Source organism: Fukomys damarensis, unplaced genomic scaffold, assembly GCF_012274545.1.
Source record: "Fukomys damarensis isolate Sample0158 unplaced genomic scaffold, DMR_v1.0_HiC HiC_scaffold_15, whole genome shotgun sequence".
In the NCBI taxonomy this organism is placed as follows: Eukaryota; Metazoa; Chordata; class Mammalia; order Rodentia; family Bathyergidae; genus Fukomys; species Fukomys damarensis.
In genome coordinates, this window is record NW_022900927.1 from 48,499,409 (window position 1) to 48,525,112 (window position 25,704).

General features: G+C 30.8%; 1 protein-coding gene across 6 annotated transcripts in view; it reads right to left on the reverse strand.

Annotated features, from left to right (window-relative positions):
- Window positions 1–11,681: 11,681 nt before the first annotated feature.
- The window catches only part of Mgat4c (MGAT4 family member C), a 302,515-nt gene continuing 288,492 nt past the window's right edge, over window positions 11,682–25,704 (reverse strand). For 5 of the 6 annotated variants that reach the window (XM_010610294.2, XM_033763826.1, XM_010610303.2 and 2 more), the window contains 3 exons: window positions 21,573–21,725; window positions 16,974–17,121; window positions 11,682–12,839 (listed from right to left, as the gene is read on the reverse strand). In XM_010610294.2, the coding sequence (XP_010608596.1) occupies window positions 11,698–12,839; window positions 16,974–17,121; window positions 21,573–21,725 (1,443 nt within the window). In that variant the 3' untranslated portion in view covers window positions 11,682–11,697. The remainder of the gene's footprint in view (window positions 12,840–16,973; window positions 17,122–21,572; window positions 21,726–25,704) is intronic. The other variant, XM_010610325.2, reaches the window with a different exon arrangement.

Consider the following 25,704-nt stretch of genomic DNA (forward strand, 5'->3'; position numbering starts at 1 on the left):
TTTTAATTATGAGGTGAAAGCATAGATATTCTATCCAAGAAAAACTTACACACAAAGACAGAGATTTCTTATAAGCTTAGAAAGTTTAAGGATCTACTGAAGGTTATGCTTTGGTTTATCATGGATCAGAAATACCAAGTCAAAGATCATTGGGCTTGATTCTCCACTTGTACTTTTGGCAAAAAAATAATATGTACATGAGTTGAGTGAGGGAACAGAAAATTGAAGATAAAAATGGATTCTAAATCATACATAAAAATACATATAAATAGAAAAGCGATAGAATATGTGAAATAAGAAAAAATATAAAATTATGGGTAATGATTTTTTTTCTGTATCAGGGACTTAACTCAGGGTCTTATGCGTACTAGGGAAGCACTCTGCAGCTCAACTACAATCCCAGTTCCTTTGAAAATATTTAAAAATTGAGACAGGCTCTCATTAAATTGCCCAGGCTGTTCTCTAAATTGTAATCCTCCTGCCTCAGCCACTCCAGTAACTTGGTGTATAAGTGTACACCACGACACTCATCTAGGTAGGGGATTTGCTTAAAATACATAATTATAAGAGGAGAAAAATCCACTGGATATGTAAGCAAAGAAAAAAGTTTTAAAATGTGTGCCAATATAATATTCATAAATGACCAAAAAGTAATTTTCTGAAAGTGTTTGTGTTTTTTTCCAAGTACCATCGGAGAGTTCTTGGTGTTGCAATAGAAAGGAAAGCAACGTCAGTGTTTTTTAAATCAATTTATAAAAGAAAAAGATTGTAAAATTCCAATGATTAGATTTTTTATTTACGAAGTTAGTGCAGAATGATACTAAATAGTGACACTTCCTTATTTGCTGTATCTCTGACAAAAACTGTCATAATAAATTGCAGATTTCAAAATTAATTTATCTCTAAAATATTTTTCTGTTTTATCAAATTGTAAGACAAACACATATTTTATCTGCAGTTACCTAAGGATTTATTGGCCACTTTGATCATAGGATACATAGAATGCTAGTTATTGGGATGGGGAGGCATTTTAGAGATTTTTGCACCAAGGACCTTAAACAACATCTTTTAAATACAGGTATTGTGAATTATTATATATTAAAATATAGGAGAATTTAGCTAAACAATTGATGTGCACGAGGCAAATATATCATATATACTGATAAAGAGAACATTGACTATATATTAAGCTAGTATCCTCTAAAGGTATGAGCGAGAAAAAATGCTGGTTCTACAGAAATTTGAATTATTATTTTTTCAGTATCATAGCTTGGTTTAACCTTTCCTCTTCTGACAATTTCGTAGTTAAAGAGAAACTATTACTGAGCACATTTCCCCCGTTATGGAGTCTGACATCAGAATAAGAACTACCGGCCATCTAGCTAATGGGATTTATTTCAAGTTCTTCACCTCAAAATAAAATTTGTCTGTGGGCTGATGCCTCAACTTCCCATTACTAAAGTCACTTTCAGGTAGGATAGTGAGGTTACAGAAATGTCTTAGGAAATGCAGAGAGCCAGGCTTGGTGTCGCACTCCTGCAATCCCAGCACTCAGGAGGCTGAGGCAGAAGGATCGCTGTGAGTTTGAGACCAGCTTCTCAACTACATAGTGAGGCCCTGTCCACTCCCACCCCAAAAAGAAGAGAAATTTTGTGAAGTATCATGGGTTGTTATGAATACTTGGAGACTGTTTCTATTCTGTCAAATGTAGCAGTAGTAACCTATTACCTTGGGTTAAAGCTCATGGAATAAATACTCATTAACTTCCAAATGCATGTGCCTTCTCTTCAGTCAAAGTGAGGTGTTGAACATTGAGATGACATTACATATAAAATCTATTGATTGAACATTTTTATTATTTTCTATTATGGAAACAAGGAACTTGGGGAAAAAAAGAACTCTCTGACCAATAGATAAAGACCACACTGAGAGCCAGAGAAGAAGTTATGGACAAACATACCTTTCATATACTGAAAAGTTGTACCTGAAACAGAACTTCTCTTATCCATAATGATTAGAATTGATTTGAATTAAGTGAATTTACAAATGACATATTCTATCCAAATGTTTGAGCCTCTGGACATGCCAAATTTTTAGACTTCAAATTAATAGATCAGACAAATTTTCACTCATCTCAGTTATTTCTCCTTTTAAAAATAGATGACTTTTATATTTGACTTCCATTCAATACAGATACACAAAACTGACTTGTAAGGTTGGATAGAAAAAGACATCACCGTATTATAGAGGACACTCTCTAAATAGCTGGCAAAATAACATTGACAAAATCTAGAAAATTGTGCATTAAATAATTAATCATTGGGATTATTATCTTTTTATGAGAAAGTGCTTATGATTTTATTACCATATATGATTCCAGTCAAATAAATTACAAAACATTTACTTTTTCATTACTAAAAGTCTAAACAATAATAACAGAAAAAAATAGGAAGCCATATATATTATTAACTTCTGGGTTCCTTAAAACTATATAGGTATTTAATCGAGGTTATTGTTTCATTATTTGGTGGGGGGTCATTAGACTATATCATTCTATTGGGAACCCTAAATACATAATATTTTATGGGTAATATTTTATCTTTTTTTGACTGTATGCTTTTTTTAATTCAAAATCTTTCTGAATGGAAAGCTGAGCATTTAGATGTTAATTATGTAAGATTTATCTGTGAAATTTTTTTCCTTGGTATGAACTAGTAGTAAATCCTTCAACAACCCACTAAAAATCTAGTGTTATAGATAAATAATCTATCAATATGTTACTAATGTATTGATCTGTAAATTCTTCTGTTTAAATGATGTTTGTCCAAGAATATTTTCATTTCATCCTATGATAAATATGATTACTTTATATTAGTCAGTGGAAAATTTAATGATAATATTTTTGTCTAAAATTATAAACATAACATGAAGGCTCTGCACATATTTTAAGCATATAAATGCATAAATTCAAACCGAGTATCTGTCAGTTAAAACAATATTTGTGTCGTGCAAGCAAGTAACATAAATGAATGTTCTTGAAAGTCTAATTGTATGTGGACCAAATCAGAAAATTCATCTGAGTGTAAGATAAACACTGACCTGAATGAAGTTGATACTTATAGAGACTTCCCTTTGCAAAAAAATATATTTCACTTTTGCTAGAGACATTGTGCAGTAAAATCTCTGTTTTGAGTGACAGCACACTGGAGTTAGTGATCTCAAAAGGAATAAGTGATTGGATTCCTTTAAAAAGTGAAATGGTTTAGATGGAAATATTTCTCTTTAGTTGAATAATATGGGGAATGTGTGAGTTGGAATTGATTCAGGGACTCACTGGAATGTGAGTGTGTGTTTTTGCATACATAATTGATGCTCATTGCCTTTGTTCTTTTTGATTTCTCTAAGGTTTCTGGCACTTAACAGGTACTTAAAAGTAAAGACTTTATTTCCTCTGTGGAAATTTGTTCTAAGGCCTATGTCAAATAAGCTCAAGTTTTCTGAACACTTAGAACAAGCTAAAATATTAGTTCTTTGTCAGAGCTTTCTGAAATTTGAAAATTTGACAATGCATATAAAAATTTCTCAGGCTAGGACTGAATGAAGAAAAGCATATTCTGATATGTGGAGGATTTATTTTCTAAAAGTTGATTATGGAAAAGTTGTTATTCTTCTCCTTTCTTAAATAAGTATTCTTCATTATATGGAAAAGGAAAGTATACAGCTCATAAACAGCAGTGGACTGAAAACATTGCTATTTATGATTTTATACTTCAATGAACTAAAAAGATGGTGGTGTTAGGTTTAATGTGTTAAAATGAAGACTTATAATCTCTAATCAATAAGGTATATATGTAAATATTCACAATAAAAAGATTACCTATGTAGTTCTTTAAAAATCTTGAATCTCAGATACAATATAAAGGCATGTATGGTGACCTCTATAAACCCAAAAAAGCAATAAGCAATTTACTAGAATGTTTACTCTCACAGCTTTGAAATACCTAAAAAAGGGGAAACAACAAAGGATAGTAGGTAGACTTTTCAACTCAAATAAAGGAGAAATCTTAGAATTCGTTTTTTTAATAGTCTTCTTTAGATGATACCATGGGTTCTCAGTTCCGGCTCCACAATATAATTAGTTAATAGGAATTAACAAAAATATACTGATGCCTGGAAACTTCAGAACACATTCTTTGGACTGTGGAGCTCAGAAATGGTAAAATTGCTTTCTTCATGATATTAAATGAGCAGCACGATGAAAATGAGTACAGAATCATAGTATTCAAAAGAACTGGGTTTAGAACTTCACTAAAAAGCTCTGGGTTTTGAGACATTTCTAATATGGCACTTTGAGCAAACTACTGAACTGTAACCTGATCCTCCTGCATGAAGTAAGGATAATAGTCATTTCTCCTTCACAGAATTATTGTAAGTACTCCGTGCAGTGGATGAGAAGGAGTCCATCACTCTCACTGGTATTAACCAAAGTACATTTAAAGAAACATTTCCTAAGCCAATTCCAGCTTTACTAGTAAGAATCCGGTAGCTGAGAGTATCTTTTCAAGAAATCACGCAAATGCATTTATATTTTAAATTTTTCCCAGTAAATTGATAAACAGGGATTTTAAGGAAAGAATCAAATGCTAAATAGTTGCACAATGATTTGTTATAAATATTATTTGAATGGCTAATAATTAAAGTAAACCATCAGGAAAATGCCAAGTACATATTATGCACTCAGGACACATAAGCTATAAGTGAATAATGCAATGTTAGGTCATATTGGTGTTTTCATGTTGACATTAGTCTATAGTCAAATACAGTGAAATTGCAGAAGCAAGTATCTTCGATGTTCAAGTTTTTATAGAATAAGAAAAATAATTCACATGAAAAACTTTACATTTATTTCTCAGCTTTTTGTTACTTTAATAGACTTGCGTCTTTCAGAAAGTTACATCTCAGCCATATGGGCTTTCCATGAATTCATACAGTTAGAGGTGATGTTATAATATTAATTAGGAGCATAGATTTTAATTATGCAAATTTGAAATAGATTTCCTCTATCATTTACTAGATATATTTCTCCTTAAATGGGTTACTAAAATCTAATTTCTTTATACACTTTTTATCTTTAGTAATAATTCTTTGATCAGATGGTTATCTCACTTAGTAAAGACAATGAAATGAATTCAAAGTCTCTCTACATTGTCTCATAATTAATTGCTCAGAACACATTATTTATGTGCTAAGCTTTGTTTTTGGTGCTGAGCATACAATAAAATTATTTGTAAATTACAAAACATTAGTTATATCTGTCACCTGTTCTTATCTGACCAGATGCCTTATCTTTGGAACTCTGTGGTTTTTACTTACATTGCATATGAATGATTAATATGATTTAATTACTAAATTTTTAATGGAAATATTATATTACAGTTCATTAAGATTACTTTTCAGATGGGACTAAATAAATTTCCTAGGTATTCAAATTGATTAAATCAGATAAAATAATTCTCTCAGTGTTTTTACTTGCATAACTAATATAAAATATTTTATATTTTAATTTCTCCTTAATAGTAAGATAGGCAATTTCATTAAGGAATTGAATAGAATGATCAAGTTGAAATAATTTGGTAGATTAGTATAATAAACTATATAAAATTAACTTTTTTCACAAATTTTCAAAATTTAGATTTAATTAGGACTTGGAAAGATTGTCTAAATTTTTGGGTCAGTTTAGTGAATAGTGTTCAAGTGATTATGAACTTAGACACATTCGCAGAAATCATCCTAAACTACTTCAAAAACTTTGAAAGCTTGATTCTTACAATGTGTTTGTAATCCTATAATTCTAGTTTTTATATTTGTGTAGAGATAATTACGTTCTTTGCGTGTACTCATTTTAATGTTATTTTTCTGCATCGTACTCTAAAGAAAGTTAGTTATTTACTAATTTAATGTTCTTTAATTTTTCCAACTTCTCCCAGCTTTAAAATTCGGGCACTTTATTATTTTATTTTGAAATCAAGAGGAGAGATTTTAATCAATTTAAGTAAAATATGAATGCTTTGTATTACAATTTATATGGGAAAACCAATATCCTGACTAATCTGACATGTTGGCATGAAATATAGAGCTGGTTTCTTGATTCATTTTTTTTGTTACTAAATATTATTTATCTTTATGACTCTCAACAAGCGAGGAGTCCAAAAGAGCAAAATTACTCACGTATATTATAAAATCACCGGATGACGAATTGAGCAGGGTATTGCTTTTGTTACGTAAAATCATGCCTTAAACACACTTATTTTATGAGCAGTATGTAAGTTTCATTTTCACAATGATTATTACACTTATTGATGAAAATCAGAAGAATGGTGAAAATGTATAGTTATGAGAAATTTAATTATAACCATTCACTTTTTTACTAATAAATATGTACATAAGAATGAAATCAATTTAATCAAAATATTTTATGCCACTTTCTCTATAAAACAACAGTATTTATGGCAGTTATTTTTATTATCGCATGAAATCAAGATCACTTTTCTTAAGCACCTACTTGTAGATATTGATAATGTTTACATCTATTGACATTGCATTGGTTTTATCAGCTGAGAAATTTGTTGAGAATACGTTAGAAAATATGTTGCTAATTTTCAAAGATGCTTAGTTTTTTTAATTAATAAAACACGTCTTATATCACTTTGATAGGAAAACACAGGACTGAGATTCTATGCATTAATTCAAACATCTTATTGTAGTTCATCCCATGGGAAAAAAGTTTATCCACTTAATAAAATAGCAACAAAATAGATCTTCAGATCTAATCTGGAACTTAACCTCACTAAAGGCAAGATTGGATTCTTTGGTCAAGTAAATAAAAACACTAAATTTGTAACTAAATTTTCTTTTGAAATAAAATTTTGATTTGCTTAGATAAACTTTGAAGGGCACTAAATACTGAAAGTTGAACCATGGTAATTTGTTATGCTGACAAGATAGTTTGCTTTAGGAAAAACCTTGAAGGAAAACTTTCCTCCGCTTTTCCTCCTTTCACATCAGGTATGTAACATCTCTTTCGTTATTTTTCTACTCTGCTCAGCAAGTTCTTCTTACACAGTATTTGAAATGAATGCATCATAGCAGATTTACATGTGCAGTAGGTTTTTGGAAAAATTTTGAGTGGATTTTTCTTGCCTATTCTATGTTTAATGCTCATAAATACAAGTATTGAATATTTTCTTCCATATGTCAAAATCAAAAAGACAAAAATGAAATAGAGGACATGAAGGTACAGAGGTGGCTATTAGAGAAGAGCTAGAGAAAAAAGGAACGGAGAGAGGGAAGGGGACTAAAAGTGATCGAAGTCTGCTGTACGTATATATGAATCTGCCAAAATGAAACTCCTTAATCTATAAAATTAATATGAATTGACCAAAAGATACACAAGACTGGCTACTGTAAATCAATACAATGTTAGAACATAGAAATATTACATTAGATATACTTCACATACATGTGGAATTTTTTGACAATTTAGAGTCCTTTGACAATTTTCCAAATGCTTTCTGCAAAATAAGGAATTTAAAGATATTAAATTTCATTGATTATCAAATTATAGTACAAAAGGGAAGCCACATGGAGAAATATTTTATTTTTGTGCCCAAATCATACAATTCGGAACTAAAGAGATGTTAAGAAGAAATGATAACATTTGGGGGTTTTGGGGTTAGGGACCATGTTTAACATATGTGAGGTATTTCCGTTCAATCCTCAGCACTCATACAAAGAATGAAGAAAGGAAAGAAAATGCCCAAGATTGTAACAAAAGGATTTTAATTTTTTTCAAAAGTGACAGCATATTCATTTTAATTCTTCGTTAAGCTGGGTAATAAGTTTGTAGGCACTTCATTTAGGAAAAAAATCGGTATTTTTAGTACCAGAGATTATTAGCCCTTTTGAAAATAACTGTTTTAGGCTAATTATTGGTTGAAATATTTGACATTTTTTAAAGCAGTTTAATATTTCTGATGTTATTCCTTTTCTAATAGTATGGTCTTTTATAAATGAGAAGCAATAACTCAGTAACAGATCAATATTTAAATAGTTATAAACCTTTAATACATTTCCATAGTATTGTTAAAGTGCAGATTTTAGTAGACCAAGAGATAAGCTGCCTTATTTAAAGTTTGGATATCGCTTTCCAGCCTATTTATTGGCCAGTGAATAGAAAATATTATGAGCAATAGAAAAGTTGGCAGAGACTAGGAAGTTGAAATTTTTAAACGGATAAAAGGTTTTGAAAACTGCATGAATGATGTGACAAGTGTGTAAAAGTAAAAGAGTATATGGAGTGGGAATAATAGTGTATTTTTTGCAATAATTTTTAAAAATTTAAACATATACCAAGTGTTTTGATCAGTTCTGCCCTTATACTCCATTACTTTGCAGCATGATTTTTTCTATGAAAGCAGTATAAAATTCCCAAAGGATACTATCCCAAGAAAATATTCAAATTTTAGATAAATGAAGATTTATCAGATAAATAGATCTAAATGTCACATTTGTTTCCAAATTATATTTTATAACTGGAAAAATCTACGTTATACATTGTACAAGTCATGGTCTTCAATTAAAATAGAAAGTGTTGCATTCACACTTTTTGCATATGTTTTATATCCACACTTGTTATTACTATTAAAATGTGCATTTTTTTCCAAAATAAATATATATTCCAAATTTTATTGTGCTTTTGCAAGATACTCTCTTTTTGATATCCATGAATACTGGGAAGGCTCTCTTAAGGAGAATTTTATTTATTGTAAGAAAACATTTGGTTTAGCTTAAATTTCTGTACAAATTTGAGATATTTTTAAGGTACATGTTACTTTGTGCTTATAGTCTATCTGCATTATATTTTCATGATAATCAAATGACTCAACTATTCATATCTCATTCTAGTTCTTTTCAATGGATGGTTCAACAAATAAAATAATCTATATGAGTCAGTAGTGTTTCTCTTGCATATACATAATATTATGCATATATGTTTATTATAAAGAGAGATCACATAATAATTTATAATAGGTTAAGTTTAGTTAAACCTAATTTTATTTTTGGCTCTTTGTGTCTGAAACAAGATTACTAGATCCTTATTCATAATTTTTACACATTGGATAGATAGACTTGATCTCTCTAAAAGATGTGTATTCAGATTTCATTTTGGAAAGACGGAGATTATTTACTCCTAATTACACTACCTTTCTCAAGGTTCGCCTTCTCCTTAAAAACATCAGACACCCTTAGGTGATCAACTGACTTATCCAATCTCGGTTATAATAATGAAAGGATCTAAGACAAAATGTGACTAATTTGTGTCACAAATTTACATTTATTATTCTCTAGTAAATATCCAACTTGTCTCCTACACACAAAAAATGTTTTCTGAAGCATTTTTTAAGAAACTGACAGATGTCAATAGTTTTTATTGGAAAACACACTCTAAAAAGAATATGTAAAAGATTACAGCTCATTTTTTGGAGTCTATCTAGCTCTTGATAGTCTATATAATTGAATAAAATTGTGCACCTTTTATCTTTGAGTACAGAAAAATATTCATAAATAGTGATATAAACATAGGATCCTATCCAACTAACTAAACAAAAGAAATAAAAATTAGCAAAACAATATTTTAAGTATCTGGCAGTACCCTCTAAATCAAGGCAAAGTTAAGGTTAGTGGCAGTGTTCACATTTTCTTATAAATTTAAGACTTACGTGTGCCACAAAATATTAATATTTACCTTTTTAAACAGGTTAATTGTGTGTTAAAGAAAACACACATAGGTTTTGTATAATGAAAAGAACAAATTTTCCTAACTTTTAATCGGTTTTTAATTTAATTGATTTTGAAAGAATAAATAAATAAATGACATATCCTAGTTTTAGAATATAGCATACGATTAATTCCAAGATTGAAGGGAGAATAGAAATATTTCCTCTTTTCTTCTTATCATGAACAACATGCACAAATGCAAACACATAAAAACGTACTTGAATTTTTTATAAACATTTATAATAAAGCACATTCATTTATCTTCATAGTGGGCCACCTTGCTTTTGCTGCCCATATAAAAATGAAAAGCATGAGACAAACTCAGAACATTCTGAAAAACTAAAGTATTCAAAGTACAGTCACGCTTTCATAACTGACTGCTTTAAGACTGGTCAAATAGGTACTCAAAGACTTATGAAGCCAAAGATTTCTTGTCGATTCATCACTTTTTTTGCCCTAAACCCTTAAGCTAGAACATGTGGTTGTTGATTGCTTAGGGACTTGCTACCCTTTGTAGTCTAAAAAAAAAAAAAACAAAAAACAAAAAAAACATTTTGTATTCATCATTTGGGGTATTTCCAGAACCAACTGGCTAGTAGACAAAGGTATTCTGAAGTGGAGTAATAGAAAGGCAGAGGCACAATTGCTCAGCCCCCCCATAAACATTTAATTGTTTGCTTATTATTTGGATTTATATAACACAAAGCATCAATTAGGGCATCCCAGATTTTTTCCGCAGCATGATAAAATGCTTTTGGTACCATTATGCAAGCTATTTGAAAACAACAGTGTTTTTATTTGACTTACATAGCAAAAAGATAATAGAAAGCTAAACATCAGAAAGAGCAGTCTCCATCCAAGGCAAAGAACTTTGTCTGGTTATCAGGATGGCCGACTTCTCTAGTTTTGTTAAGAAATAGCTCCCAGTATTAAAAAATCAACTAATGTGTGTGTTTTTTATACTTCCAAATTGTTTATGATGAATTACAATTTCAATCACATGAATTTTAATAAAAACATATAAAATCAATTTCAAAATTTGTCTGCATATACCGAAAATGTCTAAATGTATGAATTAATTACATTCTCTAATGTTTTCTATCAAATGTGTATCTGTAATGCAGTCTGAAAATATTGATTTTATCTATTTTTTTGGAAAAGGGAAACTAGAAAAAGCTTCTTCCCACAGAAAATTTATTAACAAAAAAATGCCCAATTAAATGTTTTTAAGCAAAGAAGTGTTTCGTTTCATAATCAGTGGAAAGATGTTTTCTTTTTTTTTCATTTCCATATCCCAAGTTACACATACTATCATGTTGTAAAGACACCAATTCACAATAGATGTACAGAAATCATTGAAAAATCTAACTTTGAAAAACAAATCAGGTTATAGTTTTAACCAACTGTATATTCACACAGGTGCTTGATAAAAAGCTATCTGATGATATAATGAATTATTATTCTTGAGTAAATGTATACAGTTGGCAAATATTTTTCAATAATCACTATCCAACAGCCGATAGTTTTTCCTTTTAAGTCTTTCAGGTTACACTTCGACAATCATTTAAAATTGTGATGCTGAGAATATTTAAAAATATAAAATGAAAGCAGCATTAACCATGGAATGATATTCAGCTTCAGAAATGAAAATGAACAGAAGTGTGTTAGAGCAAAATTGGACAATGTGAAAATCAAAACTGCCAAGATGAATAACTTTTCTTTCAACATATTGTATCCATTGTTTTCCCTCTAGAAGACAAAAGTAACAAAAAAGGAAAATAGCTACAAAACAAAAACAAAAACAAAAAAGAAAGAAACAGGAAGACCTGCTTCAGGAATTTAATATTCTGATTTAATTGGCTAAGAGGTCCAAATGCTAATACTTCTAATAATCAGCCATTCCTTTTGTGTTTTGGTCACACATATCCTCATACAATATACATCAAATGGAATTTTTTGATTAACATCTGACATTTCAAAGTTTCCATTTTTGAATTCCCCTAGTCTTAAGTAAGTATCGCATTGTCTTATTTGTTTACTAAGAATAATTCTTTTCCCAACATCTAGGATTCCATGATGCAAAATATCATTTTGCCGATCTTCTGTTCCAGTATTCACTTTAATTTTTTTTATTATAATTGGGTTTTCAAAGACAATAAGAAAGACATCTCCTTTTGAAGGTGGTTTCCCCCAAAAGTACTCATCAACACTGCTATAAGCCTTGCTTGCTTCATAATTTTCAAACACGTTCATATTGGTGTACAGACTTGCAGGGGGGTTATCAGGGATGTCAAATGACTCCTCTTCAAAATCATCATCCTTTAGCTTATTCTCAGTTCCTTTATATGAGGAGTAATAACCCATGTGCTGGAAGAGAGATGGTTTAAATCGGATCACGTTTTTCTGAGCCAACAGACCTCGGAAATGAGTCAATAGCCAATCACAAGGCATTTCTTGATAGAACATCAATAAAAAATGTGCCAGTCGTGGGAGATCATGAGAATGATAGAGTTTACCAATGTAGCCAAGTTTAGAGAACTCAAGAGTTACCCAGTAAGTTCCTTCTAAAGATGCAATGACCTTCTTGATGGCAGTTAAGAAATTTTTGGAACATCGGACATCGTCTTCAAGCATCACATAATAGTCTGAAGTATTGGCACAAAAATTAAGCAGAAAAGCATAGTCTACATTTTGCTTGGAACGAAATTTGACTCTATCTTCTGGATCATTGTAATTTCTTTTAAGACCATCCAAGATTGGGTAATATTCCTCGGGAGCATGTATCACCATTAATCTTCCTGCAATAATATGATGGGCAAACTTCTGTGTAATATCCTGCACCATGATATCACGCCAGGATGAATTAAAGTCTGCTAGATGAACCACTACTGAAATTTCCTTCAGTTCTTCATAGCTGGATTGCTCAAAAATTGATTTGATTGTCTCAAGCAAATAGTTTCCTTTCCTTCGCTTCACTGATGAAAGTCCAATAGTAAGATATCCTAAACAAAAATTCAGAAGGAAAACAAATTAAATGTGAGATTATTTTCCTATGGGTCTGCTATTAGATTAAGTAAGTGTAGTGAATGATTATGTCTAGAACATTTTATGAATACAGTACTAAGCTCAATATAAAGGTTGTTGTAGTTTATACATAATTGATATTTTCTTTCTTTTTTTTCTTTCTTTCTTTTTTTTTTTTTTTTTTTTGAGATAGGGCTCATAGCGATCCTCCTGCCTCAGCTTCCCGAGTGCTGGGATTACAGGCATGCGCCACCACACCCGTCTCATAATGGATATTTTCTATTAAAAATAATTGCATGATAAGCATCATGTATGGGTCCCCTAGCTGTGATGCAAAAAAAAAAAAAAATTGTTCAGAGTATTCTGCAGCTCAGTGTTTTCCTACATACCCAACGGAGAAAAGCAATTGGTGTTCGATAGCAGAAGTTACTTTTAAAAACTCTACAAAGGAAGAAGGAATTTCAACTTCAGGTTTACAAACCATTTTCAAATGATGAAAAATAAAAATTAATAATTTCTTCTTTTCTTTTCTTTTTATCGTTATTATTAAGTTTTGAGGTTTTTTTTTGGGGGGGGTGTTTGAGGCAGGGTCTCACTATGTAGTTGAGACTGACCTGGAACTCACTATGTAGCCCAGGCTGGTCTTGAACTCATGGCGATCCGCCTTCCTCAGCCTCCTGAGTGCTGGGATTACAAGTGTGTGCCACCACACCCGGCAATAATTTCTTCTTTTAATTACATTTAAATTTCTCAAAGAACACATATTTTTAATTTTTTTCTGATTACTGTCTTTATCTTGTAACAGAAGAATTCATAATCGGACTTTTAAAATTTTAGTTTGAAATTTATCTTTCATATAAACTAAAAAAAAATCATAAGATTAATATGAAAAACTTCTCATTGCCCAAATGTACTATATGTTCTCCTAAAACATAAATATTACTTCAAAGAATTTAAACAGATTTTATAGTAATTTTATCTGGGAAAAGTTTCATTCAGATATATAAAATCTAAACTAACAAACTGGATTTTTTAGAGTAAAATAAAACTGAGGAGATAGTTCACCTCTGAAGAATGTTTCACATCTTTCTGTTGAAAAAAATACATTATAAAGCTCATTCTCACATGAATCAGAATTGAATAAAAATTATAAAACACCATTTGGAAAGTGAAAAAATGTTTATATATATATATATCTATATATATATATATAGATATATATATATAGATAGATAGATAGATTGATTTAATATAGACACCTACATGATTTCATTTAAACAATACCGAAAAAGCTTTTTCTAAGAAAAAAATTTTCTTACTAGTCTAAATTGAGATTTACATGTTTTGTAACTCTGACTTCTGTTAAAAATTCAAGTATTTTATTTGCAACCATCACAAACATATAAGCCATCATATCTCATTTATATTCAATAATGGCTAAGACCCATGAATGACTTTGTACACCACAGGCAGAATAATATGCAATATTATCTGTTACACACATCTCAAATATTCATAATAATCTTTGGGGGTAGTTATCGTCATTCTGCTTTACAGATGAGGAAAACAAGTTCTAAAGTGATGAGGCAAAGTGTGCGACTTGTTCTCAACTTAGTGTGGTGCCCAGATTCAAAGTATCCACTCTCATCCTCTGTGTGACATGATCTCTTTATTACAGGTGAACGGCATTTGTGCCAACCGAAGTTAGTGAATTTAGCATGAAGGGGAATCGGTAATGTTTACACAAAGGGATTGTAAAAGTGGGTTAGATGTGGTTTTTCTATAAAATGGAATACTACTCAGCCATAAAGAATAAGAAATTAGATTCATTCATAAGAAAATGGATACGTATTGAGGATACACTCCTAAGTAAATAAGTCACACATGTGTAAATACAGAATAGTTCCTCTGGTGTGAAAAACTGTAATAGTACATAAGATCCTAATGAGATAATGGACAATATGAAATAGGAAGAAAAGGGCTAAAGTTGTAGGGAAAGTGGGAAGGGTCGGGGAAAGGGAATAAGGGAAAAGGAAAAAATATGAGAAAATGAAAAAATGGAAATAAAGGGTTTGTAAATGGGGAAGGGAGGAGGGGGTGATGGGAGGGCAGGGACAAGAGGAAAAAATGAGAAGCAAGACCTGCCATGTAAAGGAACAAGATCCCAATGATGAATGTAACTGTACTGTATACCTAAAATGTGCCAATAAACTTAATTTTAAAAAAAGATTGTGGCCACCTTACACAAGTGAAACAAAGCCTGGAACGTTAAACATGTGAAGTAGAATAAAAGGAATAAATCTCTAAAGAAACCCACATCAATTTCTGAATTTCCTCAACTTGGTGATCGCGACTGGCTGGCATAAATACTTCTTAAAAGGAAAGCTCAGTTTTCATGTTTACACATAATTTATTAAAAACTTTATGGTATCACTGAATCCAATTTATTTGTTTACTCATTTTTATTAGTACATGTTTGTAGTACATGCAGTTTACAATCATCTTGAGTAGAACCTAATTTAATGAAAGATTTGTATTTTTCACACAAACATCTAAATTAACTTGCATATTTCAATGTTTGATGTTTTACAGTTAAATATGGTAATTCTACATTCTCCGTGATTCATAGGATATTGCTACCTATAGCTACAATGTCTCTAATAATAGCTATATAATGTCTACGGATTCATGAATTGCAGTTTGTTAACTTCTCGGCTTAATTTTTAAAAAATGAATGTACTGTATTGAATAGTCACGTCTGTCTGGAAACTAAGAATTTGACCTTTTATGAAGCATAGTATTTGCAGATGTAATTAGTTAAAAGTCTGCACAAGAAATATTTAGATTTAGGACTGAGCTCTAAATCCAATTATTATGGCCTTAATAGAAGAGAAAACACAAAGGGACAAAGGGAAGAAGGGCTTTGATGATAGAGACAGGTATTGAATTCATGCTGCCACCAGCCAAAGAATGTCATGGGGATACCAGAAGACAGATGAGTAGGGGTCTGAGAAAGAACTAAAAATCACACACACGAACCCGAGCACATACACAAATTGAAATGTAATCACACAATTTTCTTAGCCGGGGCAATTTGGGGCATGAAGCCACAGTCTCTTAGGTCCTTCTGGCCCAACAAAGCAAGTTTCAGAGAGACTCTCTGACACCATAAAGATAACACCTCCATTAAAAATCTTTTTGCTGGGGATTTAGCTCAGTGGTTCTGCTGCCTGCCTCCCAGGCGCAAGGTCCTGAGTTCAATCCCCAGTACCAAAACAAACAATTGAAAAAACTTTTTTATGCTTACTGCAATGATTGCTTCAAATATATGCCATAATTGATTGACTGCCAACCAGTGTCCTATGTAATTTTTGTCAACTAATACACTTGCAACAATTGACTCGATGTAACTTTCATCTTTGTTCTCTTTTATGTTTAAAAATTCCAAGCTCTCCAACCACTTCAGGGATTGCTAGTTTTAGAAAATATAAATTGTCTCTCCCCACACAGGTGATCATCCTCATATCAGCTTTAAATAAACTGTTCCATACCCATTAGCCTCAATTTGCATTTTAGGGTTATGATTCTAGTTTAGAACATTCTGAGGGAATACAGAACTGCCAGTATTATGGCAGGTCCTGGCATCCAGAACCATGAGAAAATATATTGTTTTATTTTTGTTGTTAGCCACCTACTTTGCAGTAATTATTACAGCACTTGCAAAAAGTAATACACTTAGCACCACTAATTTAACACTGGTGGCAAGTCATAAAATCAAATCATGAAAAGTTGAGAAGATAACAATACAGAAATAGTTATTTTTGACAGTTAACTTTTAAACTTTTTGAAGTAAATTGATTTTTCTTGTCTCCTTTACTGTCCTGCAGAAAATTGATCAATGTCCAATATAAATTAGACACTTAAATGTTGTCTTTATTAATGGAATTTGAATAGTGTGTATTTGTAATCTGTGAAGAAACACTGAAGGTCTTCTTAATTTACATATCACATTAATGAATCTTAATTTTTACTGCCGTATGAAAGAAATTAATTATCAATATTGTCATACAGTGTTCCCATGCATGCTTTCTTTAAGAGGTGAAGATACTCACGCTTTCTTTGTAAAGTTGTGGCAGCCAGGTAGCGATAAGTGACATTTATGGCTCCCGAAAAATTAGATAAATCCTTGAAAGTATGAACATAGCGTTCAGAATTTAGTTGATGCGTGGATGTTTCCCTTATTAGTTGTTTGTCACCCTCCTAAATATGAAGAAAGAAGCAGAGAAAACAAATAAACAGTAGATGTTCATGAATAATGCTTCTTCTTATATAATGAAGATATAGTTCAGATAATCAAGAGCAATATATAAATCTCCATTACTTTTCCCATAATTTGAAGATTACCACCACTCCCTTGATTTTCTACTGGAGCCCCTGTGCTAAGTTCCTTTTTCCTTTATTCCATTCTTTTTTAAAAGATCTATTCATACATGTTAATATTACATTAATATTACATATGACAGGATTTATTTTGGAAAGTTAGTAAATTAATTTAATGTATTTTAGTCAATTTCAGATCCATCACTTTCTTTTTTCTTTTTCTTTTCCATCCAGGTAACCCTGTTCTTCAGGAGTCCAGCTCCTGTTTTTCTTTCCTTTCTCATTTAATTCTTTATTAATTCATGTAGTTTTTACATTCCTTTTATTCCATTCTTTATATTGTAGTTTATTTGCTTTTCTACAGTATATACAAATCTTGTAATTTTCTTCAAAAATAAAGTTTTGTATACAAATTTTAATAGTGTTGAGGTTAACATTCAAAATTTTTGCTATAGCTAAGGATCTTAAGCTTGATGTTAGAGTTTCACTTGAGGCTAGTTCTCACCAAATTCCCCATTTTCCAATCATAGCAATCCTTTCACTCTTCCTCAAGCACTGTCAAATAAAAGAGCATACACTATTATTTTGAATGTGAAACTTTAGAAATCATTACGAAGTTGCAGCAGTGAAAATGATCATTGGATCTTGGGAAACACCTTAAATTAAGAATTTAATTAATGAATAAAACACGTATATGCTGACTGTAATTGAAAATTGTTGTGAATGGACAGCTGCTGTCCTTGTTACATGGCAGCATTTTTTTTTTTTTTGGTCAAATATCTTCCAGTAACTTCCAAGAAGATACATTTATATCAAGTTGAGGATATGTGCTCAGCCTTTATTGGGTGCGTGGGTGTAGGTGCACTTGTGCTTTTATGTCTGCTTCCATTGGAGGCAAAGTCTGCTCATATTAGATTTAATATTTTTTAATCCATATGATAGTGGATTTTTCATGCCATCTCATCTTTAAGAAGGCTTAAATTTAAGAAAAAACATATCTTGTTAGGCATTAATTGCTTGCATTTTTAAACATTTTTATATAATCTCAATGGTTGGATTTGATTATCTAATCACTATGCGTTCATGACCTTATTTGTTATAGATTATTAGCAAATGATATGTTTGGCTTATATATATGGGTTATTACTATTTGGGGTCTATAATTAGGAATAATTTATTGGGGAGGCTTTTTGGTAAGGTGTGCACTTTTCTATCTGTTATTGTGTCTATCTATTTCTTACTACTCATTATAGGATGTAATGCCAGTCATTAAGACCAAAGAAAATGTAAAAGCATTAAACACTGGTCTTGATATTATGTGTTATGGTCAAACCTCTGTTCTAAAAGATTGGATATATCTTACACATTTTACCTTCATTGGAATATTCAGTACTTTCAAAAAGACGATTAAGTCAAACTTTAAATCCACAGTCAGGCTGAAATATTCTTAGAATAAAAACTGAAAATAAAAGAGTATAACTGGACATTTATAAAATTTCAGTATGGTTCTTATTAAATGAAGATTCATTCTGAATATTACTTCATATACCCAATTCTTCTTGTGAAACTATATTTTTGCTTATGTATTCCTATATTTTATGTTTCCCTAATAATTTAGAAAAAGAAAAATGTTCTAGTATTTTGTAAGGTTTATACTGTATTTAACATCTGCATGAGCTGCAGACTTTCAAAATAACTGAAATTAAACCTTACTGAATAATTGGATATCCACTTTCTTTGTATATAAGCATTTTCATCTGTTTCTACCAGCAAACCTATAAAAATCATAGAAGTCTTATAACAAACAAATTTAGAATTGCCAGAAAGTAAGGAGACTCCAGTTTTATTGGGCTCCTTTAATAGTAATGCAATAGTTAAGATAATTAATCGAATCTAGAAGAAATTTCTGTAAAAATCATAGTAGTCCTGATGATAAAGAATTCATTTTACCATTCTATTCCTATTCATAGTTACTCTCTAAAGGATATTGAATATCTCTTTAAGATTTCTATCCTGAACATGTAAAAATTTAGGCCTCTTCTGCGATAAGATTGAATACATTCATAACCGATTGAAGGACATTAACAGAATATAAAATCAAATGTAACTGATATGAAAGAACTTTATTAAATTCTCAAGAACAAGCTTCTTTACACTTTTCAGCATAACTAAATAATGCAACTTTCACCCATGTCAGCTTCATTGGCTGCTTTCTGAGGCATCCAACTGAACAGCTACGCTCTCCCTGGGTACCTTCTTTTTTGTAGCTACTACACTATAGTGTGTTTCTCAGTAATAAGACGAGCTTTATGGCAATCATTTTCTGGATGGAAATGCAATTCAATGGACTAGCTACAGACTAAATATATACCCTAGTGGTTACTTTGAGGGAACTCACAGCCAAGAGGCTAAGTTGATTGGGCGTGAGGTGTTTCCTCCACTTAGTTTGCCTGATAATGGTGTCTGGCTCTTCTGCTAGGCTCAGCTTCCTTCCCACTGAAAGCCACATCCATCTCTAATACATAAGCAAATGCACTAAACCAATAATCCCCTAGGATTTCACGCCACAAATGGATTTTCTAGCAAAAACAACAGAATAGAATATGACCTAAATCCAGAGACTTTACTACCTCTCACTGTTGATCCGATTTCTTTGAATTGTAAATATTACCTCCAAGTAATAAAAGGCAAATCTACTAAAATTAATGCTTGCAAAACTGTGTACATTGTGGCTTTTTTTGGGGTGGAGATGGAAATTAAAGTCAGAAAAGCTTGTAAAAACAGATGAAAGGTAAGAGGGAAAACGTTTAAAACTTCACATTATATTCTATTAAGGGGACATATTAAATATTTTAGAAGAATAACTTTGGATGAAATATAATATTGAATATTTCAAATCTTTATACACATTAAACCTTGGCATAAAATTTAGATGATAGTGAAATTTAATACAAATCCCCTAGAAAATAATGAAAATTTAAGTAACAAAAATACTATCAATGGATTCAAAGTAAGAAAGAGGTGCTTATAGTTAACTAGTTTAACTCACTTTTTCCAACTTAATGCAAGTATTTTTAAATAATAGTTTTTTTTAAGCCTAACTAATAATCTTTCCTTTTTACTGAGCGTGGCTTGCCATTTGAATTAGGTAACTACCTACTATTGAATGGGGAATTTCAGTGAGAAAGTATTCTTCAGTAGAATTCCTTACAACACATTTGTTTTACACTAGGTAAATACGATCAGTATTTAGACATGACTTTTTAAAAATTAACAAAATGGAGCAATAACCTTTTATTTTCCTATGAAGAGCTGCTTCATGGTTTCTTACACATTTTACAGTGAATTTAAAAGAGTTCTGTACAAAAAGACATAAGGATGTTACTAAGTACAATGGTTTGGGTGTCGTTAATGCAACATTACAATTGTAGTTGAAACTATCTCATAAATGTGTTGAATCACTCAACACAGGAGTCACACAATGGATAGCATTTGCTTGCTTTAAAAATTTTCTTTTATGTCTTCCAGGAGACAGGTACAAGAGGTACATTTTTCTCAAATAACTGAATTATTATTATGAGATTCCCTAATTAATTTATTATGTTAAATTTTATTGAGAAAAGGTAACTTTATCATGGGGTCTTGTTCTATTAACTTTATATCTCATCATAAACCTGAAGTTCAAGTTTAAAATGCTGTAAAATGTGTATTGTTAGTAAGCATCTTTTGTTTGTTATTTTGGTCCAAATCATGCCCAGCCAAATTTTGTCAATATATGGTTATTTCAACTCTTGTGAATTGATCATGAAAATTGAAATGAGGGATCTCTATTTAAAGCAAATATACCTAGGCAATGTGATGATCTAGATTCTGCAAAAATTTCTCTATTAAAACACGGAGCTAAAAATCATAAGAGATTTACAGAGGATCTTCTGAGAGAATCAGTACCAAGGAAGATAATGTGATTGTTAAGAGATATCGTAATATATGGTAAATAATAGGTAGTTTTTAAGTTATGCTTAATAAAATAAAGAATTTTTGGGAAATGTTCTCTCTTGCTAAGATATTCTTGAAAATTTTACCACTCTGGCTTGTATGAAATATATTTTAGTTCCTGTTAGCATAAAGGTTGTGATTTTCTGAAATGCTTTAATAGTATAATAATATAAATTTAGAACATATACCTTAGCTTCAATTCAGATAGAGAAAAACAAATGAACATTATATCATATTATGATAGCCAAGACTTCAAGTTAGTTTACAACCTGCCAGATTCTAGGCTGATTTAATCCTTATTTCAAAGCAGAAAATAATCCACCTCCAGAACTTACCAGAACATAACTGTCTTCAATGTACAAATTCAGAAACAGGAGGAAAATTACAAGAACTCCTAAGAATGACACTGTGGACCGTTTTCGCAAGCATCTCATTTTATTCCGTATTTGAAAAAAATCTTTCATTTGATAAAATTTAATCATTCTCTGCTGTTAAAGAACAGAAAACTGACAGTTAATTTTGGATAGAATATTTATTTATCGCATATGTAAAAATATCAAGCTTTTATAGAATCTCAGCCTTTAAATAATCAAACTAAAACTCTACTTCCAGTTTCTTACATGACACCAGCACTTTGGATGATTGTATAAATGATACACAGTGTATGATATAGCACATACGTATTATGTCAGACACATTAACATAAGGGTGATGTAGTGGTCTAGACTGATAAGGGGAATTCAAAAAGTGAGACAAGCCTTAGAGTTATTGATGAAGTCATTAAATTTGGAAATAATAATATAAAATTGAGTATTTATGAGAAATAGAACAAACAAGAGCAAAACAGGTATGTTAACATTTACAGTGAGATATAACAATAAAGTAAACTTCCATCTCACATGTTATACTGTAATGAAAATAAGAGAAATATAGGCTGAATATTAATCTCAGAATAGATGATACTGAAAATATTTCATGGTTAATCTGAATAAAGACAAGTAACAAAAGAGGTTATGGCTTTGGGTTAGGCATAAAATAGTTAAGAATATCTGAGTTAAAATTGTTTTGTTTATTTTCCCAGTGACTCTTGCTCTATAACTATAAGTCCTGGGCTGGCATAACCATATTGCTTTGCTTGATCTATTAACTCATAGTTTGTCTGTTATGGAGAATTCATGGTCTGCAAGAAAAAAAAATGAAATTCAGAAAAATTAGTGGAAAGAGAATATTTTATTCCATTTCACTCTATTGTGATATACTCAAAGCACATATTGATTCAGATTATTGACCATTGGTTTTAAACATATAAACATGTCTGGAGAGATCAACAGACAAGACTCATTTTTTTCTGCATAGCTTTCTTTAAAAAAATTTTAACTGACAGAATATTTATACTTAATATTTAAAACTCAACCAATTAAAGTTACCAGGCATGTCCATAATTAGGACAAAACTATTCTCTGGTGTTTTCTATAATCATACATAAGATCCTAATGATATAATTGGCAATGTGAAATAGGAAGAAAAGGGCTAAAAGTGTAGGGGAAGTGGGAAGGGTAGGGGAAAGGAAATAAGAGGAAAGAAAAAATATGAGAAAATGAAAAAATGGAAAAAAGGTATTTGTAAATAGGGAAGGAGGAGGGGGTGAAGGGAGGGCAGGGCTAAGGGGAAAAATGAGAACCAAGACCTGCCATGTAGAGGTACAGGACCCCAAGGATGAATGTAACTGTACTGTATACCTAAAATGTATCCATAAACTCAATGAGAAACAAAAAGCAAACATGAAAAAAAATCAAGAAATAACACTGATGATAGAATTAAAAGAAAATGATACTATATTCCTACCATTATGTATCTAGGCTCAACATAGAGGTAAATATGAAAATTATAAGGAAAATGGCAATATATAAAGATAAAAATAAAATTTATGAGACAAAGATGTATCTTAAAATTAAATATATTTGATTTGATACTTTTATAAAATATATAAAATATTCTTTATTTTTATCATTAAACATGAATGAGGAATAACAGGAAAAAAGATGAACTATCTAAAATATAGCAATAGTTTCAAGCAAAGAGAAAAAGAACAATCCTACTATAATTCTCCCTCATTCCTGACCCACAAAATATGTGAGATAATAAGTGTGGCTAATTTTTACTTCATAGGCAACAACAGTAGCTTCATAGGCAGCAAGAGATAACTATCTACAAGAAATTCACACTGATAAAATGGTTTCATAGGCAAAAATAGATAAATAACTATCAACGAGAAGCCCACATTAACGTGTCACCTTCTTATGCTTAATCAGACTAAAGGAGTATCTATTTTATCATCTTTTCAAATAATTAGTATTTGTTTCCATTTTTCTTATCTTAGTCATTGATTTTCTCTTCTATTTTCTGCTTACTTTTTCTTTATTTTGCTATTTTTTAATCTTAATTTGCACCTCTTTTTAAATTTCTTGATATGAAAATGCAGATATTTTATTTTTGAAATAATAGACTTTAAATAGCCAAATAAAAGATGAATTAATAATAAAAGAAGAGAAAAGATAATTTATGCAAGCATTAATCAAAATGTTAGATTTATAATATCCAAAGTAAACATTTATTTTTTTTGAGGGGTGTACCAGGTATTGAACTCAGGTCCCTGCACTTGCAAGGCAGGCCACCGAACTGCTGAGCTAAATCCCCGGCCCTAAACATTTATTAATTGATGAAGACATAAATTTATCATAAAAGCATAAACATCCTATAATGAAGCATGTACCAAATATGTTTTCAGAACAAATGAAGCAAAAATAGATATTAGTAAAAGGAGAGATAGATAAATATAAAATGATGCTGACTGAAGATATACACAAAAAAGCAGTGAACAACTGGCAACATTATCAAGTCAATCTAATTGGCACTTATGGAACATTCGACCCATCAACAGCAAAATATACATTCTTTTCAGCTGCTTACTAAGAACATAGTTTGGGGAATAAGATAATTGTCAATAAATTTGAAAGCCCTGAAACTATACACTTGGCTAGTATGTTCACCTATGACAAGACAAGCTTGCTAGGAAGGTGTGGAAAACAGCCAAATATTTGGAAAGTAAATAACACACTGCTAGATATTCCATGGGTACAAGAGGTTTTCAAAATACATATTATAAAAATATAGAACTGCATGAAATTGAAACATAAGACATACAATTTTTGTGTGATACGTGCAGTGTAATGTTTAAATAGAAATTCAAAACACTCCACACTAAATTTAGAAAAGAAATTTCAAAAATAAAATATCTGCACTCCTATGTCAAAAAATTAAAAAAGAAATACAATCTAAGCTTGTAAAAAAGCAAAATAATGAAAAAGTAAGCAGAAGACAGATGAAAGACAAAATCAATGACTAAAAATAAAAATGAAAACAAATGCTAACCCTTTGAAAAGATAATAAAATAGATATTCCTTTAGTCAGCTTAGGCATGAGAAGGTGATAAAGTTACTGATATCAGAAATGAGACAAGTAACATCATTAAGGATTTTACCAATTTTAAAAGAATAGAGGATACTCAAGTATTTTCTGGGGGAAAAAAGGTCCAATAATTTTGGTAACTCAGGTAAAAATGGACAAATTATTTTAATTACACAAACTACCAAAGCTCATTAAAGAAACAGAATAATTTCCTCTCTACTTAAAATGATAAATTTTAGTTAAAAAAAAAAGAAAAGCAAAAAGAGAATGTCCACATGGCTTTACCAAAAATTTTTCCATATATCTAAGGAAAAAAATAATGTCAATGTACACAAGCTCTTCCAAGCAATGGAAAAATATATAATTCTTACTGAATGCAGATCAAGAAGCAAGTTTATTAACATCTTATTCAATATTTTCAGTCATTTTATGAATAATGTACAGGACTAGAAAGTGTAGCAAACAACCAGTCGCATTAGAAATATTAATAAGAATTCAAATATAACTAACCCAAATTTTATTTTTTCTGAATCTGAAAATATATGCCCTCTAAAATGTACAGCCCCTCATCCATTACTTCTCCGTCCTCCGTAACCTGGCCAGTATTCACCTAGTAAGTTCTGACTACAGTCAGTCCCAGTGCATTTGAGAAAGGATGTTCCTTATCTTTCCCTTGGCTCTCTCCTACAACTGGTTGTAACACTCTCAGGAATTAGATGACTCATACTTTTGTGGAAGAAGAATAAACTTCTCATTTAATTCATTATCACTGTACACTTCTATGTGTTAGTTTAGATGGATTTAGCACATTTTTATATCATATGTTTCCTTGCAATCCTTTTTTCTATAAACACCTGCCTGCAGCATTCATGGGCTACTGATATAATCAAGGAACTTCTGGTGAGTAAAGTTTGTGAAAGTGGAATCAATACTGCTGCATATCATTTTAGTAAAATGGGATAGTCAGGTACTTGTCACTTAGTATTGTAAGATAAAATT